The following is a 19110-nucleotide window of genomic DNA, read 5'->3' as shown; positions in this document are numbered from 1 at the left end:
GATGTGAGGTGGGTCATTGGGGGGTGGGGTCTGTGTGCCAAATTTGGTCCAGGTCCGTCATTCCTGGGGGTCGTAGTGGCCTGTGGGAGGAGAATTGTGTGATGGTGTTGCTAATCCCATCGTCCATGCTCCATACTTCCTCAAACTGTACCAGGATGTGAGGTGGGTCACGGGAGGGAGGGAGTCTGTGTGCCAAGTTTGGTCCAGGACTGTCATTCGTGGGGGTCGCAGTGGTCTGTGGGAGGAGAATCGTGTGATGGTATTGCAAATCCCATCGTCCATGCTCCATCCTTCCCCAAACTGTACCAGGATGTGAGGTGGGTCATAAGAGGGGGGGGGGGTTGTGTGCCAAGTTTGGTCCAGGTCCGTCATTCCTGGGAGTCGCAGTGGTCTGTGGGAGGAGAATCATGTGATGGTATTGCAAATCCCATCGTCCATGCTCCATCCTTCCCCAAGCTGTACTAGGATGTGAGGTGGGTCATGGGGGGGGGGGGTGTCTGTGTGCCAAATTGGGTCCAGGTCCGTCATTCGTGGGGGTCGCAGTGGCCTGTGGGAGGGGAATTGTGTGATGGTATTGCAGATCCCATCGTCCATGCTCCATCCTTCCCCAAACTGTACCAGGATGTGCGGTGGGTCATGGGGGGCGGGGGGAGGGGGTCTGTGTGCCAAGTTTGGTCCAGGTCCGTCATTCCTGGGGGTCGTAGTGGTCTGTGGGAGGCGAATCGTGTGATGGTATTGCAAATCCCATCGTCCATGCTCCATCCTTCCCCAAACTGTACCAGGATGTGCGGTGGGTCATGGGGGGCGGGGGGAGGGGGTCTGTGTGCCAAGTTTGGTCCAGGTCCGTCATTCCTGGGAGTCGCAGTGGTCTGTGGGAGGAGAATCATGTGATGGTATTGCAAATCCCATCGTCCATGCTCCATCCTTCCCCAAGCTGTACTAGGATGTGAGGTGGGTCATGGGGGGGGGGGGTGTCTGTGTGCCAAGTTTGGTCCAGGTCCGTCATTCGTGGGGGTCGCAGTGGCCTGTGGGAGGGGAATCGTGTGATGGTATTGCAAATCTCATCGTCCATGCTCCATCCTTCCCCAAACTGTACCAGGATGTGAGGTGGGTCATGGGGGGCGGGGGGAGGGGGGTCTGTGTGCCAAATTGGGTCCAGGTCCGTCATTCGTGGGGGTCGCAGTGGCCTGTGGGAGGGGAATTGTGTGATGGTATTGCAGATCCCATCGTCCATGCTCCATCCTTCCCCAAACTGTACCAGGATGTGCGGTGGGTCATGGGGGGCGGGGGGAGGGGGTCTGTGTGCCAAGTTTGGTCCAGGTCCGTCATTCCTGGGGGTCGTAGTGGTCTGTGGGAGGCGAATCGTGTGATGGTATTGCAAATCCCATCGTCCATGCTTCATCCTTCCCCAAACTGTACCAGGATGTGAGGTGGGTCATGGGGGGGGGGGTCTGTGTGCCAAATTGGGTCCAGGTCCGTCATTCGTGGGGGTCGCAGTGGCCTGTGGGAGGGGAATTGTGTGATGGTATTGCAGATCCCATCGTCCATGCTCCATCCTTCCCCAAACTGTACCAGGATGTGAGGTGGGTCATGGGGGGCGGGGGGAGGGGGGTCTGTGTGCCAAATTGGGTCCAGGTCCGTCATTCGTGGGGGTCGCAGTGGCCTGTGGGAGGGGAATTGTGTGATGGTATTGCAGATCCCATCGTCCATGCTCCATCCTTCCCCAAACTGTACCAGGATGTGAGGTGGGTCATGGGGGGCGGGGGGAGGGGGGTCTGTGTGCCAAATTGGGTCCAGGTCCGTCATTCGTGGGGGTCGCAGTGGCCTGTGGGAGGGGAATTGTGTGATGGTATTGCAGATCCCATCGTCCATGCTCCATCCTTCCCCAAACTGTACCAGGATGTGAGGTGGGTCATGGGGGGCGGGGGGAGGGGGGTCTGTGTGCCAAATTTGGTCCAGATCCGTCATTCCTGGGGGTCGCAGTGGCCTGTGGGAGGCGAATCGTGTGATGGTATTGCAAATCCCATCGTCCATGCTCCATATTTCCCCAAACTGTACCAGGATGTGAGGTGGGTCATGGAGGGGGGGGGGTGTCTGTGTACCAAGTTTGGTCCAGGTCCGTCATTCGTGGGGGTCGCAGTGGTCTGTGGGAGGAGAATCGTGTGATGGTATTGCAAATCCCATCGTCCATGCTCCATCCTTCCCCAAACTGTACCAGGATGTGAGGTGGGTCATGGGAGGGGGGGGGTCTGTGTGCCAAGTTTGGTCCAGGTCCGTCATTTGTGGGGGTCGCAGTGGTCTGTGGGAGGAGAATCGTGTGGTTGTATTGCAAATCCCATCGTCCATGCTCCATATTTCCCCAAACTGTACCAGGATGTGAGGTGGGTCATGGGGGGGGGGGGGGTGTCTGTGTACCAAGTTTGGTCCAGGTCCGTCATTCGTGGGGGTTGCAGTGGCCTGTGGGAGGAAAATCGTGTGATGGTATTGCAAATCCCATCGTCCATGCTCCATCCTCCCTCAAACTGTACCAGGATGTGAGGTGGGTCATAAGAGGGGGGGGGGTTGTGTGCCAAGTTTGGTCCAGGTCCGTCATTCCTGGGAGTCGCAGTGGTCTGTGGGAGGAGAATCATGTGATGGTATTGCAAATCCCATCGTCCATGCTCCATCCTTCCCCAAGCTGTACTAGGATGTGAGGTGGGTCATGGGGGGGGGGTGTCTGTGTGCCAAATTGGGTCCAGGTCCGTCATTCGTGGGGGTCGCAGTGGCCTGTGGGAGGGGAATTGTGTGATGGTATTGCAGATCCCATCGTCCATGCTCCATCCTTCCCCAAACTGTACCAGGATGTGCGGTGGGTCATGGGGGGCGGGGGGAGGGGGTCTGTGTGCCAAGTTTGGTCCAGGTCCGTCATTCCTGGGGGTCGTAGTGGTCTGTGGGAGGCGAATCGTGTGATGGTATTGCAAATCCCATCGTCCATGCTTCATCCTTCCCCAAACTGTACCAGGATGTGAGGTGGGTCATGGGGGGGGGGGGGTCTGTGTGCCAAATTTGGTCCAGGTCCGTCATTCCTGGGGGTCGCAGTGGCCTGTGGGAGGAGAATTGTGTGATGGTATTGCAAATCCCATCGTCCATGCTTCATCCTTCCCCAAACTGTACCAGGATGTGAGGTGGGTCATTGGGGGGTGGGGTCTGTGTGCCAAATTTGGTCCAGGTCCGTCATTCCTGGGGGTTGCAGTGGCCTGTGGGAGGGGAATTGTGTGATGGTACTGCAGATCCCATCGTCCATTCTCCATCCTTCCCCAAACTGTACCAAGATGTGAGGTGGGTCATGGGGGGGGGGGTCTGTGTGCCAAGTTTGGTCCAGGTCCGTCATTCCTGGGGTTCACAGTGGCCTGTGGGAGGGGAATCGTGTGATGGTATTGCAAATCCCATCGTCCATGCTCCATCCTTCCCCAAACTGTACCAGGATGTGAGGTGGGTCATGGGTGGCGGGGGGAGGGGGGTCTGTGTGCCAAATTGGGTCCAGGTCCGTCATTCGTGGGGGTCACAGTGGTCTGTGGTAATGCAAATCCTATCGTCCATGCTCTATCCTCCCCCAAACTGTACCAGGATGTGAGGGGGGTCATGGGAGGGGGGAGGGTCTGTGTGCCAAATTTGGTCCAGGTCCCTCATTCGTGGGGGTCGCAGTGGTCTGTGGGAGGAGAATCGTGTGATGGTATTGCAAATCCCATCGTCCATGCTCCATCCTCCCACAAACCGTACTAGGATGTGAGGTGGGTCATGGGAGGGGTCTGTGTGCCAAGTTTGGTCCAGGTCCGTCATTCGTGGGAGTCGCAGTGGTCTGTGAGAGGAGAATCGTGTGATGGTATTGCAAATCCCATCGTCCATGCTCCATCCTTCCCCAAACTGTACCAGGATGTGAGGTGGGTCATGGGGGGGGGGGGGGGTGTCTGTGTGTCAAGTTTGGTCCAGGTCCATCATTCATGGTGGTCGCAGTGGTCTGTGGGAGGATAATCGTGTGATGGTACTGCAAATCCCATCGTCCCATAAATCATGGTGAATTCTTCCCAAACCTCTTGTTCAGTTGCTGTGTGCCATAGGAAAGGGTAGGAAAGGGTTATGGGACACACAGTGGGCAGGGTCGATAATTTGCCCTTCAGCCTGCAAACGATACATCAATTGTCTCATAGTGATTAGCACGATCATAAGGCTAGAGAAGCATAGTATCCTAGAGTTGGAAAGGAACCTCAAAGGCCATCCGGTCCAACCCACTTCTTTCATTGAGGAAGGCACAATCTAATCCCTCCCGACAGATGGCCATGCACTGCTTCTCTCTCTCTCTCTCTCTCTCGCATTTGTAAATATTTCCCTTTTCCTGGCCCCGTTTGTGACTCCAGAAAATAAGACTTCTTTTGTACGTTCCTTTTCCTAATCCGCTCTCCTTAATCGCTCTCTCTGGAATGCTTGGGTTGCCGTTATTATTATTTTTTCCTCTGCCCACCGTCGTGACACGGGTTGGGGTTTTGGGATCCTATTTCATAAGTTGCAATTATTATTATTATTATTATTATTATTATTATTATTATTATTATTATTATTATTATTATTATTAGATACACAACAAGATGAGTCCACAGCAGACAATATCACTCTGCTGGCTGTTGTATTGGATCACACGTCGGACACTTCCCAAGTGTCTAGGACTGTGTGATGTATCCGCAAATAATGCATCCAAAGGTATTATCGAAGGCTTTCATGGCTAGAATCACTAGGTTCTTGTGGGTTTTTTCGGGCTATATGGCCATGTTCTAGAGGCATTTCTCCTGACGTTTCGCCTGCATCTATGGCAAGCATCCTCACTACCTCTGAGGATGCTTGCCATAGATGCAGGTGAAACGTCAGGAGAAATGCCTCTAGAACATGACTCTATAGACCGAAAAAACCCACAAGAACCTAATGCGTCCAAATCCCAGTAAGGTGGCCTTCTGCAGCTGGCAGATAGTAATGTTGTCAGTGCTGATTGTGTTTAAGTGCAGGCCAAGGTCTTTAGGCACTGCTTACTTACTTACTTACTTAGGTGATCCCTCATAGTCCGAGGATGATGGTCCTCCAAATTCGGTGTTCTGGTGGTGGGTCCGTAGGTGACTATGGAGCCCTATTCTTGACCTGCATCTTCTCCCACAGTGAGGGCATTGGTTTCCAGGTGGAAGGCGGTCTCGGTCAGGGTTGGCTTGACACGCCTTCCTCTTGGCACATTTCTCTCTTTCACCCTCCATTAGTGCCTCTTCAAATTCCGCAGCACTGCTGGTCACAGCTGACCTCCAACTGGAGTGCTCAAGGGCCAGGGCTTCCCACTTCTCAGTGTCTATGCCAGAGTTTTTAAGGTTGGCTTTGAGCCCATCTTTAAATCTCTTTTCCTGCCCAACAACTTTCCATTCTTGAGTTCGGAGTAGAGCAACTGCTTTGGGAGACGGTGGTCGGGCATCCGGACAACGTGGCCGGTCCAGCAGAGTTGGTGGCAGAGGGGCATCGCTTCAATGCTGGTGGTCTTTGCTTCTTCCAGCACGCTTTTCCGGAGGCAGCACTGATGGAATCGTTCCACGAGTCGCATGTGACATCTGTAGGCAGTCCATGTTTCACAGGCATATAGCAGGGTTGGGAGGACAATAGCTTTATAAACAAGCACCTTAGTCTCCCTACGGATGTCCCGGTCCTCAAACACACTCTGCTTCATTCAGGAAAATGCTGCACTCGCAGAGCTGAGGCACTGTTGAATTTCGGTGTCAATGTTGACTTTGGTGGAGAGGTGGCTGCCAAGGGAGCAGAAATGGTCAACATTTTCTAATGTTACGCCATTAAGCTGTATCCCTGGCATTGGAGAGGGATTGCCTGGTGACTGCTGGAACAGCAATTTGGTTTTCTCGATGTTCAGTGACAGGCCAAGCTTCGTGTATGCTTCTGCAAAGGTGTTGAGAGTGGCTTGTAGGTCTTCTTCTGAATGCGCACAAACGACGTTGTCGTCAGCATACTGGAGTTCTATAACAGATGTTGTCGTAACCTTGGTTTTGGCTTTCAGTCTGCTGAGGTTAAACAGCTTGCCATCTGTCCGATAGATGATTTCCACTCCGGTGGAAGCTTCCCATCGACAAGGTGAAGTATCATAGCGATGAAGATGGAGAATAGAGTTGGGGCAATAACACATCCCTGTCTGACGTCTGATTCTACCTTAAATGAGTCACTTTGGGAGCCATTGCTGTCCAAGACTGTTGCCATCATGTCATCATGGAGGAGCCGCAGGATGTTCACAAATTTGTTTGGGCACCCGATTTTTTGGAGGATGGTCCAGAGAGTGCTGCGATTCACTGTGTCGAATGCCTTTGCAAGGCCGATGAATGCCATGTACAGAGGTTGGTTTTGTTCCCTGCCTTTTTCTTGGAGCTGTCGTGCAGTGAAGATCATGTCCACGGTTCCTCTGGAGGGGCGGAAGCCATTCTGGGATTCTGGGAGGGTGTCTTCTGAGAGGGGTCTAATGCGGTTTGCAAGGATTCTTGCGAGGATTTTCCCAGCTGAGGTTAGAAGGGAGATACCTCGATCGTTTCCGCAATCTGTTCTGTCCCCTTTTTTGAAGAGGGTGATGATGGTGGCATCCTTGAAATCTGCTGGTATTTTCTCAATCACCCACACTTTTTCTATGAGCTAGTGGAGTTGTTGTGTCAGCTCAGGTCCTCCCTCTTTAAAGATTTCAGCAGGGATCCCATCAGGTCCGCTGGCTTTGGTAAGTGTCTCGGCGAATAATGCGTGCAGATCCCAGTTAGGTGGCCTTCTGCAGCTGGCAGATGGTAATTTTGTTAGCACCAATTGTGTTTAAGTGCAGGCCAAGGTCTTTAGGCATTGCACCCAGTGTGCCGATCATCACTGGGACCACCTTGACTGGTTTGTGCCAAAGTCTTTGCAGTTCAATCTTTAAATCGTCATATTGTGTCAGCTTTTCCAGTTGTTTCTCTTCAATCCTGCTGTCACCTGGGATTGCAATATCGATGATCCATACTTTGTTTTTTAACATGATTGTGAGGTCAGGAGTGTTATGCTCCAAAACTTTGTCTGTCTGAATCCGGAAGTCCCAGAGGAGTTTGGCGTGTTCATTTTCTGTAACTTTTTCTGGCTTGTGATCCCACCAGTTCTTTGTTGCAGACAGATGGTATTTGTGGCACAAGTTCCAATGAATCATCTGAGCAACGGTGTTATGCCTCTGCTTGTAGTCTGTCTGCTTGTAGTCTGGAGCTAGGTGTGAATGTTTCAACTCCAGCTCTTCTGAGGTGGAGTATCCATTGGCCTGGAGAGCCCAGTTGAGGTGGTTCAGTTCATCTTGAAGGAGGTGAACAGCACAACAACAGAGAGGAAACAGACAGGGACATCGAATGGCCTCTCAACAAAAGATTGCTCCAGGCACTGCCAGGCAATCAAATGCTAATCAAGGTGATCAGTTGAAACATTCACACCTAGCTCCAGCAGACAAGAGTCCTTTGTCCCAACCTGGCCACTCCACAGATATATAAACCCTTTTTCCTAGTTCCAACAGATCTCACTACCACTGAGGATGCTTGCCATAGATGCAGGCGAAACGTCAGGAGAGAATGCCTCTAGACCATGGCGATATAGCCCGAAAAAACCTACAACAACCCGGCTAATATAGATAGATAGATAGATAGATAGATAGATAGACAGACAGATATCCCGTCTCTCTCTCTCTCTCTCTCTCTCTCTCTCTCTATATATATATATATATATATATATAACTATTGTATATTATATTATTTTTATTATTATATTATATTATATTTACATTTTTATATATATAAACCTACAACAACCCGGCTAAGATAGATAGATAGATAGATAGATAGATAGATAGATAGATATCCCGTCTCTCTCTCTCTCTCTCTCTCTATATATATATATATCTATATATAACTATTGTATATTATATTATTTTTATTATTATATTATATTATATTATATTAACATTTTTATATATATAAACCTACAACAACCCGGCTAATATATATATATATTATTATATATATTAGTCTGGTTGTTTTAGGTTTATATGTATAAAAATGTAAATATAGTATAATATAATAATAAAAATAATATAATATACAATAGTAATAATAATACAGGTAATAATATATTAATCATGTAATGTTATAATTAAAAATAAATAAAATAAAATAAAATATAATAACAAAATATAATATATCATTGTATTATCTATTATGTTATAATAGAATAATAGATTAATACAATATAATCATAATATAATAATTCTAAAACTATATTATAATAATATAATTACAATATGTTATATAATAATAGCCTAATAATAATAATAATAATAATATAGTAATAATATAATAAAATTATAAAATAATACTATAACTATATAATAATAAAATATAATATAATAATATAATACCATAAAGTATTACTATAACTATATAAGAATAAAATAAAAATCATAAAAATATAATAATATAATACCATAATATAATCTAATATATCATTATTATTGTTGTTATTATTATTATTAGTGCAGCCTTTCAAGGTGGAAGGACACACAGCATTTCTGCCTCTTTGGGGAGGCATTTTGGGACAAGCAATGAGGAACAGAGATACCCCAAAATAATATGAATAAATATATTATGTAATAATATTGCAAAATAACAGGAAACTAAGCTGCAAGAAATACAGGTGCCCAACACCCAGCCAGGGAAGAAGAGGAATAATAATAATACAGCCTACAGTTATTCATTAATCCCCTTAGAGGAGCAAAGGCCAAGTGGAGAAAAGCCCTTGCTGCTGGAAAAAAGTAACTTTGCGTCATAAATAATAATAATAATAATAATAATAATAATAATAATAATAATATAAAACCATAAAGTATAATATTATAATAATAAATAATATAATAATAAATAATAATAAATAATAATAATTTATAATAGTAATATTATATAAAACCATAAAATATAATAACAATAAATACAAATTAATATAATGAAAGAATATAAATATAATAATATAATATAATTTAATTTAATACATCATTTATAATACAATAATAATACATAAACCATAAAATATAATAATAATAAATATAATATATAATAATTGAATAATACATAAGTTAGAATAAGAATAAAAATATAATATATATATATATATATAATATATTACAATAATAATAATATAATATATAATAAATATAATAATAATAAATATAATAATAATATAATATATAATAATTGAATAATACATAATAATAAGTTACAATATAACTTATAATTATGTATTATTCAATTATTATATATTATATTTATTATTATTATATTTTATGGTTTATGTATTATTATTACTGTATTATAAATGATTATATTACTATATTTATATTCTTTCATTATATTAATTTGTATTTATTGTTATGATATTTTATAGTTTTATGTAATATTCTTATTCTTATTCTGTTATGAGAAGAATAAGAATATTACATAAAACCATAAAATATAATAATAATAAATATAATATATAATAATTGAATAACACATAAGTTATAATATAACTTATTATTATGTATTATATATTATATTTATTATTATTATATTTTATGGTTTATGCATTATTACTGTATTATAAATTATGTATTATATTACTATATTTATATTCTTTCATTATATTAATTTGTATTTATTGTTATTATATTTTATGGTTTTATGTAATATTTTTCTTATTATTATAACTGTTATAATAAGAATAAGAATATTACATAAAATCATAAAATATAATAACAATAAATACAAATTAATGTAATGAAAGAATATAAATATAATAATATAATTAAATACGTCATTTATAATACAGTAATAATAATACATAAATCATAAAATATAATAATAATAAATACAATATATACGTCATTTATAATACAGTAATAATAATACATAAACCATAAAATATAATAATAATAAATATGATATATAATAATTGAATAATACATAATAATAAGTTATAATAAGAATAAAAATATTACATAAAACCATAAAATATAATAATAATAAATATAATATATATGTCATTTATAATACAGTAATAATACATAAACCATAAAATATAATAATAATAAATATAACATATGATAATTGAATAATACATAATAATAAGTTATAAGAATAAGAATATTACATAAAATCATAAAATATAATAATAAATACAAATTAATGTAATGAACGAATATAAATATAATAATATAATTAAATACGTCATTTATAATACAGTAATAATAATAAATAAACCACAAAATATAACAATAATAAATATAATATATAATAATTGAATAATACATAATAATAAGTTATAATAAGAATATTAAATAAAATCATAAAATATAATAATAAAAATATAAATTAATATAATAAAATAATATAAATATAATATATAATCATATGATAATTATTTATTTCTGATATTTGTACCCCACCCTTATCAACCCCCCGGGGAAGAGACTCTGGGCAGCTAATATAATATAATAATGTCTAAAATTACATATTACATAAAACCATAAAATATAATAATCATTAATAGAATAAAATAATATCAATATAATATATAATAATATAATAATATCTAATAATAATAATAACAACAACAACAATAATAATAATATAAACTAATAATAATAATAATAATAATAATAATAATATAAACCAGAAAGCCCCCAACGATCTTTCCTCCCTCTCTCCCCCTTCCTTTCCCATCTGGCTTCCTAGCAACCCAGATGTGCATCATCATCATCATCATCATCATCATCATCCTCCCCAATCAGAATACTCACTCAAGGGTCAGCAAAGGGAGCTGGAGCTTGGCCCGCCGGCCCGGCATGATTGACAGGTAGGTGCCAGGAAGGAGGAGGGCCCGCCTCCTTCTCCTGGCCAAGCCCCTCCCACCTGTCACTCCTCCTCTTTCGCTCTCCAAAAAGGGTCCCCCAAAGATCATCTAGTCCAGCCCAAAACGAAACCATGCAGGAAGATACATTTAAAGCAATGCAAGGAAGGAAGTAAAGAAAGGGATACTCACGTCTTTCCGCGGCGTGGCAGACTCAGCTCCTTCTGTGAAAAAAAAATAGAAATAAAGCAGAGATCTGAAGCCAGAAATGGCAAGATCTGAGGCTGAGAGAGTGTGACCTTAAGCCAAGGCAAATGGTAGCAAAGCTAGAGTGTTGCTTCTACCATTCAAATGCATTTATTTATCATGGTCGAAAGGAGCCATCTAAATAACAACAATAGCAACAACAACTTATTAATTATATAATAATAGTAATAATAATAAATAATAATAATAATAATGGCATCCCCTCCAAGGACTGGGTCCAGGCTCTATTTCTACGCACAGTTCAGCTAATAATAAAAATATATAATAGTAATAATAATAAATAATAATAATAATAATAATAATAATGGCGTCCCCTCCAAGGACTGGGTCCAGGCTCTATTTCTACGCACAGTTCAGCTAATAATAAAAATATAATAATAATAATAATAATAATAATAATAATAATAATAATAGCCTCCCGTCCAAGCCCTGGGTCCAGGCTCTATTTCTACGCACAGTTCAGCTAATAATAAAAATATAATAATAATAATAATAATAATAATAGCCTCCCGTCCAAGCCCTGGGTCCAGGCTCTATTTCTACGCACAGTTCAGCTAATAATAAAAATATAATAATAATAATAATAATAATAATAATAATAATAATAGCCTCCCGTCCAAGCCCTGGGTCCAGGCTCTATTTCTACGCACAGTTCAGCTAATAATAAAAATATAATAATAATAATAATAATAATAATAGCCTCCCGTCCAAGCCCTGGGTCCAGGCTCTATTTCTACGCACAGTTCAGCTAATAATAAAAATATAATAATAATAATAATAATAATAATAGCCTCCCGTCCAAGCCCTGGGTCCAGGCTCTATTTCTACGCACAGTTCAGCTAATAATAAAAATATAATAATAATAATAATAATAATAATAATAATAATAGCCTCCCGTCCAAGCCCTGGGTCCAGGCTCTATTTCTACGCACAGTTCAGCTAATAATAAAAATATAATAATAATAATAATAATAATAATAGCCTCCCGTCCAAGCCCTGGGTCCAGGCTCTATTTCTACGCACAGTTCAGCTAATAATAAAAATATAATAATAATAATAATAATAATAATAATAATAATAATAGCCTCCCGTCCAAGCCCTGGGTCCAGGCTCTATTTCTACGCACAGTTCAGCTAATAATAAAAATATAATAATAATAATAATAATAATAATAATAGCCTCCCGTCCAAGCCCTGGGTCCAGGCTCTATTTCTACGCACAGTTCAGCTAATAATAAAAATATAATAATAATAATAATAATAATAATAATAGCCTCCCGTCCAAGCCCTGGGTCCAGGCTCTATTTCTACGCACAGTTCAGCTAATAATAAAAATATATATAATATATTAATAATAATAATAATAATAATAATAATGGCGTCCCTTCCAAGCACTGGGTCCAGGCTCTATTTCTAAGCACAGTTCAGCTAATAATAAAAATATAATAATAATAATAATAATAATAATAATAATAGCCTCCCCTCCAAGCACTGGGTCCAGGCTCTATTTCTACGCAGAGTTCAGCTAATAATAAAAATATTATAATAAATAATAATAATAATAATAATAATAATAGCGTCCCCTCCAAGCACTGGGTCCAGGCTCTATTTCTAAGCACAGTTCAGCTAATAATAAAAATATAATAATAATAATAATTAATAATAATAATAATAATAATAGCCTCCCGTCCAAGCCCTGGGTCCAGGCTCTATTTCTACGCAGAGTTCAGCTAATAATAAAAATATTATAATATATATATATATATATTATAGTAGACTGCATCTAGACATGGAGGCTTGACCCAGTCTCATACAGAGCTTGGAAAGTTCAGCACAGTTCAGCTAATAATAAAAATATAATAATAATAATAATTAATAATAATAATAATAGCCTCCCATCCAAGCCCTGGATCCAGGCTCTATTTCTACACACAGTTCAGCTAATAATAAAAATATTATAATAATAATTAATAATAATAATAGCCTCCCGTCCAAGCACTGGATCCAGGCTCTATTTCTACGCACAGTTCAGCTAATAATAAAAATATTATAATAATAATAATTAATAATAATAATAATAATAATAATAATAATAGCGTCCCCTCCAAGCTCTGGGTCCAGGCTCTATTTCTAAGCACAGTTCAGCTAATAATAAAAATATATATAATATATTAATAATAATAATAATAATAATAATAATAATGGCGTCCCTTCCAAGCACTGGGTCCAGGCTCTATTTCTACGCACAGTTCAGCTAATAATAAAATATATAATAATAATAATAATAATAATAATAATAATAGCCTCCCTTCCAAGCACTGGGTTCAGGCTCTATTTCTACGCAGGGTTCAGCTAATAATAATAATAATAATAATAATAATAATATAATAATAATAGCCACCCTTCCAAGCACTGGGTCCAGGCTCTATTTCTAAGCACAGTTCAGCTAATAATAATAATAATAATAATAATAATAATAATATAATAATAGCCACCCTTCCAAGCACTGGGTCCAGGCTCTATTTCTACACATAGTTCAGCTAATAATAAATATATATATAATATATAATAATATTAATAATAATAGCCTCCCTTCCAAGCACTGGGTTCAGGCTCTATTTCTAAGCACAGTTCAGCTAATAATAATAATAATAATAATAATAGCCACCCTTCCAAGCACTGGGTCCAGGCTCTATTTCTACGCACAGTTCAGCTAATAAATAATAATAATAATAATAATAATAGCCACCCTTCCAAGCACTGGGTCCAGGCTCTATTTCTACACATAGTTCAGCTAATAATAAAAATATATATAATATATAATAATAATAATAATAATAATAATAATAATAATAATAGCGTCCCCTCCAAGCACTGGGTCCGGGCTCTATTTCTACGCACAGTTCAGCTAATAATAAAATATATAATAATAATAATAATAATAATAATAATAGCCTCCCTTCCAAGCAGTGGGTCCAGGCTCTATTCCTACGCACAGTTCAGCTAATAATACATATAATAATTTTATTATATATATATATATATATATATAATGGTAGACAGCATCTAGACATGGAGGCTTGACCCAGTCTCATACAGAGCTTGGAATGGAGGCTATTATTATTATTATTATTATTGCAATAATATTAATATTGCAATATTATATATTATTAGCTGAACTATATATTATTTGCCAATACATCTCACAATCCTTGACACTTGGGAAGTCTCCGACGTGTGTTCGAATACAAAAGCCAGCATAGTGATCTCGTTTGCTGTGTACTAATCTGGTTGTGTATCTAATAATAATAATAATAATAGAGTATAATAATAATTATATATATAATATTATAATAGTATAATAATAATAATACAATAATATTATTATTAGCATCCATAGCATCATTTGCTGAGTACTAATCTTGTTGTCTTTCAAATAGTAATATTTGGGAGGCTATTATTATTATTATTATTATTGCAATAATATTAATATTGCAATATTATATATTATTAGCTGAACTATATATTACTTGCCAATACATCACCCAGTCCTGAACACTTGGGAAGTCTCCGACGTGTGTTCGAATACAAAAGCCAGCATAGTGATCTCGTTTGCTGTGTACTAATCTGGTTGTGTAGCTAATAATAATAATAATTATTATAATAATATACGATAATAATTATATATATATATATATATATATATATATATATATATATATATATCATATTATAATAGTATAATAATAATAATAATAATACAATAATAATAATTCTAGTAGTCTCCCATAGCATCCACTCAATAGTCCACTCAATAACAACAACAACAACAACAACAACCTATCTTTATGAAGCTGGCTCCCATCCATGCTCTGTATGAGGCTAAGTCAAATTTCCATGTCTAAACAACAAGTACTACTACTACTACTACTCTTCCTAACTATATGAAGCTATGTCAAGTCTCCATGTCTAGGAACAATCTAAACAATTATGTCTATAGCTATATAAAAAATACAACAACAACAACTTCTGTATGAGACTTGGTCGAGCCTCCATGTCTAGGAGCAATCCACCTAATATTAATAATATATAATATAATAATACAATATTAATAACAACAATAGCCTCCCTTCCAAGCTCTGTATGATATTTATATTATATTATATTATTAATATTAATATTATATTAATATTATATAATATTATATAATATTATTAATATTATATTAATATTAATATTATATTTATATTATATTATATTAATATTAGTAATAGTAATATTTCGTCGTCTCCCTTCCAAGCTCTGTATGATATTTATATTATATTATTAATATTATATTTATATTAATATTATATTAATATTATATAATATTATTAATATTATATTTATATTATATTTATATTATATTATATTAATATTAGTAATAGTAATATTTCGTCATCTCCCTTCCAAGCTCTGTATGATATTTATATTATATTATATTATTAATATTATATTAATATTAATATTATATTAATATTAATATTATATTTATATTTATATTATATTAATATTAGTAATAGTAATATTTCGTCGTCTCCCTTCCAAGCTCTGTATGATATTTATATTATATTATATTATTAATATTATATTAATATTAGTAATAGTAATATTTCGTTGTCTCCCTTCCAAGCTCTGTATGACATTTATATTATATTATATTATTAATATTATATCAATATTAATATTATATTAATATTATATAATATTATTAATATTATATTAATATTATATTATATTATATTATATTAATATTAGTAATAGTAATATTTTGTCGTCTCCCTTCCAAGCTCTGTATAAAGGATGGGTCTTGGGAAGGGTCAATGAAGTTATCTGCAATAGACTTGGAGAGGGGCACCCAGAGGGCATCCAACCCATCCCGCTCTTAGAGAAGACAGGCAGGCCTCATTGGAAACCTCCATCCAAGCCAAGCAAACGAGAGAAAAGAGGCTGCCGTGTCACAAGAGATTGCCGTCACGCTAGCCGGGAGTGTGCAAGGCAGTGTGTGTGTGTCCCCGAAACACGCCAACTGCCAGCTCCCATAAGTGTGACGCAGCGTGTCCTCGGAGGAACCCAAAGGCACAATCTAATCCCTCTTGACAGATTGTCATCCAGCAATATAGGCATTAAAACACTGAATAGAGTTTTAATAGAGTTGGAAGGGACTGCCAAAGAACATCCAGTCCAGCCCCCTTTTTCCATCTAATCCTCCCGACAGATGGCCATCCAGACTCATAGACATTAGAAGGCACATTGGAGAAATAAGGCTATAGAACTAAGGCTATTTCATAGAGCCACCCAACATCCTTCTGATATAGACATTATAATATAACATATATATATTATAAATAAAATAATAAATAAACATATTATATGTATTATAATAGATATAAAATAATAGAATTATAATAAAATAATATATAATATAAATATAATACTATAACTGTAATAATATAATTATAAATATTCTACAAATATTTATTATTATATTGTAATTATTATAGAATAATGATATATAAATATTATATAAATGAAATAATAAAAATATAATATATAAAATAATATATATATTATAAATAAAATAAATAAATATATTATATAATATAAAGTTATAATAATCTCATGGACATTATAATATTATTATATTCTACATATAACATTACAAGTAAAATAAAAATAAATATCATATATAATAATATATTATATAATATAAAATTATATGTATATTAAAATAGGGACGTTTCATAACATGACTGCATAACACACTTTGCCGAAAACATACATTGTTATATTATTTATTGTGTTGTCGAAGGCTTTCACGGCCAGAATCACTGGGTTGATGTGAGATTTTCCGAACTGTACGGACATGTTCCAGAAGCATTCTCACCTGACATTTCACCCACATCTATGGCAGGCATCCTCAGAGGTTGAGGGGTCTGTTGGAAACTAGGCAAGTGGGGTTTATATATCTGTGGACTGTCCAGGGTGGAAGAAAGAACTCTTGTCTGCTTAATGCAAGTGGAAATGTTGCAATTGGCCACCTTGATTAGCATTGAATGGCCTTGTAGCTTCAAAGCCTAACTGGTTGCTGCCTTGGGAGATCCTTAATAGCAGCTGCAAGATGCCAGTTTCCAACAGACCTCACAACCTCTGAGGATGCCTGCCATAGATGTGGGTGAAACGTCAGGAGAGAATGCTGCTGGGACATGGCCATACAGCTCAGAAAACTGACAGCAACCCATTATTATTATTGTTTATTATTTTATTTATTTTATTTATTACATTATATTATATTCTCTCCACTAGGAGACTCAAAGCAGCTATGTATCTATTATTAGTATTAGAATGTATTATTATTATTATTATTATTACATTACATTTTTATCATTATGTTTATGTACAACATATTCCCAAAAATCATCATGAACCTATTCACTAAAATATTCACCAAAAACATTCAGAAAAATATTCACAAAATATTGACAAAAATTATTCGCAAAAAAATATTGAAAAAATGATCAGGAAAATATTCACAAAAATAATCAGAAAAATATTCACAAAAATAATCAGGAAAATGTTCACAAAAATAATCAGGAAAATATTCACAAAAACAATCAGAAAAAATATTCACAAAAATAATCAGAAAAAATATTCACAAAAATAATCAGAAAAATATTCACAAAAATAATCAGAAAAATATTCACAAAAATGATCAGGAAAATATTCACATAAAATATTTACAAAAAATATTCACAAAAATAATCAGAAAAATATTCACAAAAATAATCTGAAAAATATTCACAAAAATGATCAGGAAAATATTCACATAAAATATTTACAAAAATATTCACAAAAATAATCAGAAAAATATTCACATAAAATATTTACAAAAAATATTCACTCAAAAGTTCAAAAAAATATTTACAAAAAATAATCACCAAACTCATCAAAATGAAATAATAAATTTACAAAAATAATCATGGAAATATTCACACAAAATAAATACACAAATATTTCTCTCCACAAAGAGACTATGTATCCATTATTATTATTATTAAAATGTACTAATTATTATATAATCTATTACATAATAATAATACATTATTATTATTATTATTATTATTATTATTATTATTATTGAGACCCTGCTTCTTCTCTCCACAAAATAGAGATCATTAAAAGGCATTGCAAGACAACTTAAAAAATATGCAAATATATTAAATATTAAAAATATATATTTAAATATTAAAAATAAGCAACAAAAATTCAGTTTAAAAACATATTAAATTTCAACAAAGATATATTTTGGTATTATATATTATTATCACAAATATCATTAGTATTTTTTTGTGTATATATACACACACACACACACACATTCCTCCAAAGTTATATTTTTGTATGTGTGTGTATATATATATATATATATATACACATACACACACATGCATACAAAAAAATACTGATATTTGTGATTGATATATATATATATATACATTCCTCCAAAGAAATATTTTTATATATGTTTATATATGTGTAATATATATGTATCAATCACAAATATCATTAGTATTTTTAGTATGTGCGTGTATGTATGTATGTATGTATATATATATATATATATATATATATATATATATATACATATATATATACACTTTCCTCCAAAGATATATTTTTGTATGTGTTTATATATATATATCTTTGGTGGAATATATATATATAGATATACACACACACCAAAAAATACTAATTATATATATATATATATATATATATATATATGTATGTATATAATTAGTATTTTTTGGTGTGTGTATATCTATATATATATTCCACCAAAGACATATATTTGGGGTATATATATATA

General features: G+C 36.0%; 1 protein-coding gene across 2 annotated transcripts in view; it reads right to left on the bottom strand.

Moving 5' to 3' along the window:
* The window catches only part of MAST3 (microtubule associated serine/threonine kinase 3), a 99247-nt gene that overhangs the window by 77716 nt on the left and 2421 nt on the right, over positions 1–19110 (bottom strand). Inside the window, exon 2 of one of the 2 annotated variants that reach the window (XM_060785745.2) lies at positions 11128–11159. In XM_060785745.2, coding sequence (XP_060641728.2) covers positions 11128–11159 — 32 coding nt within the window. Of the gene's footprint in view, positions 1–10885; positions 10958–11127; positions 11160–19110 lie in introns of those variants that run through there. The other variant, XM_067473554.1, reaches the window with a different exon arrangement.

The sequence above is a fragment of the Anolis sagrei genome, chromosome X (genome assembly GCF_037176765.1).
Source record: "Anolis sagrei isolate rAnoSag1 chromosome X, rAnoSag1.mat, whole genome shotgun sequence".
Classification (NCBI taxonomy): Eukaryota; Metazoa; Chordata; class Lepidosauria; order Squamata; family Dactyloidae; genus Anolis; species Anolis sagrei.
This window is presented reverse-complemented; position numbering and strand designations above follow the sequence as displayed.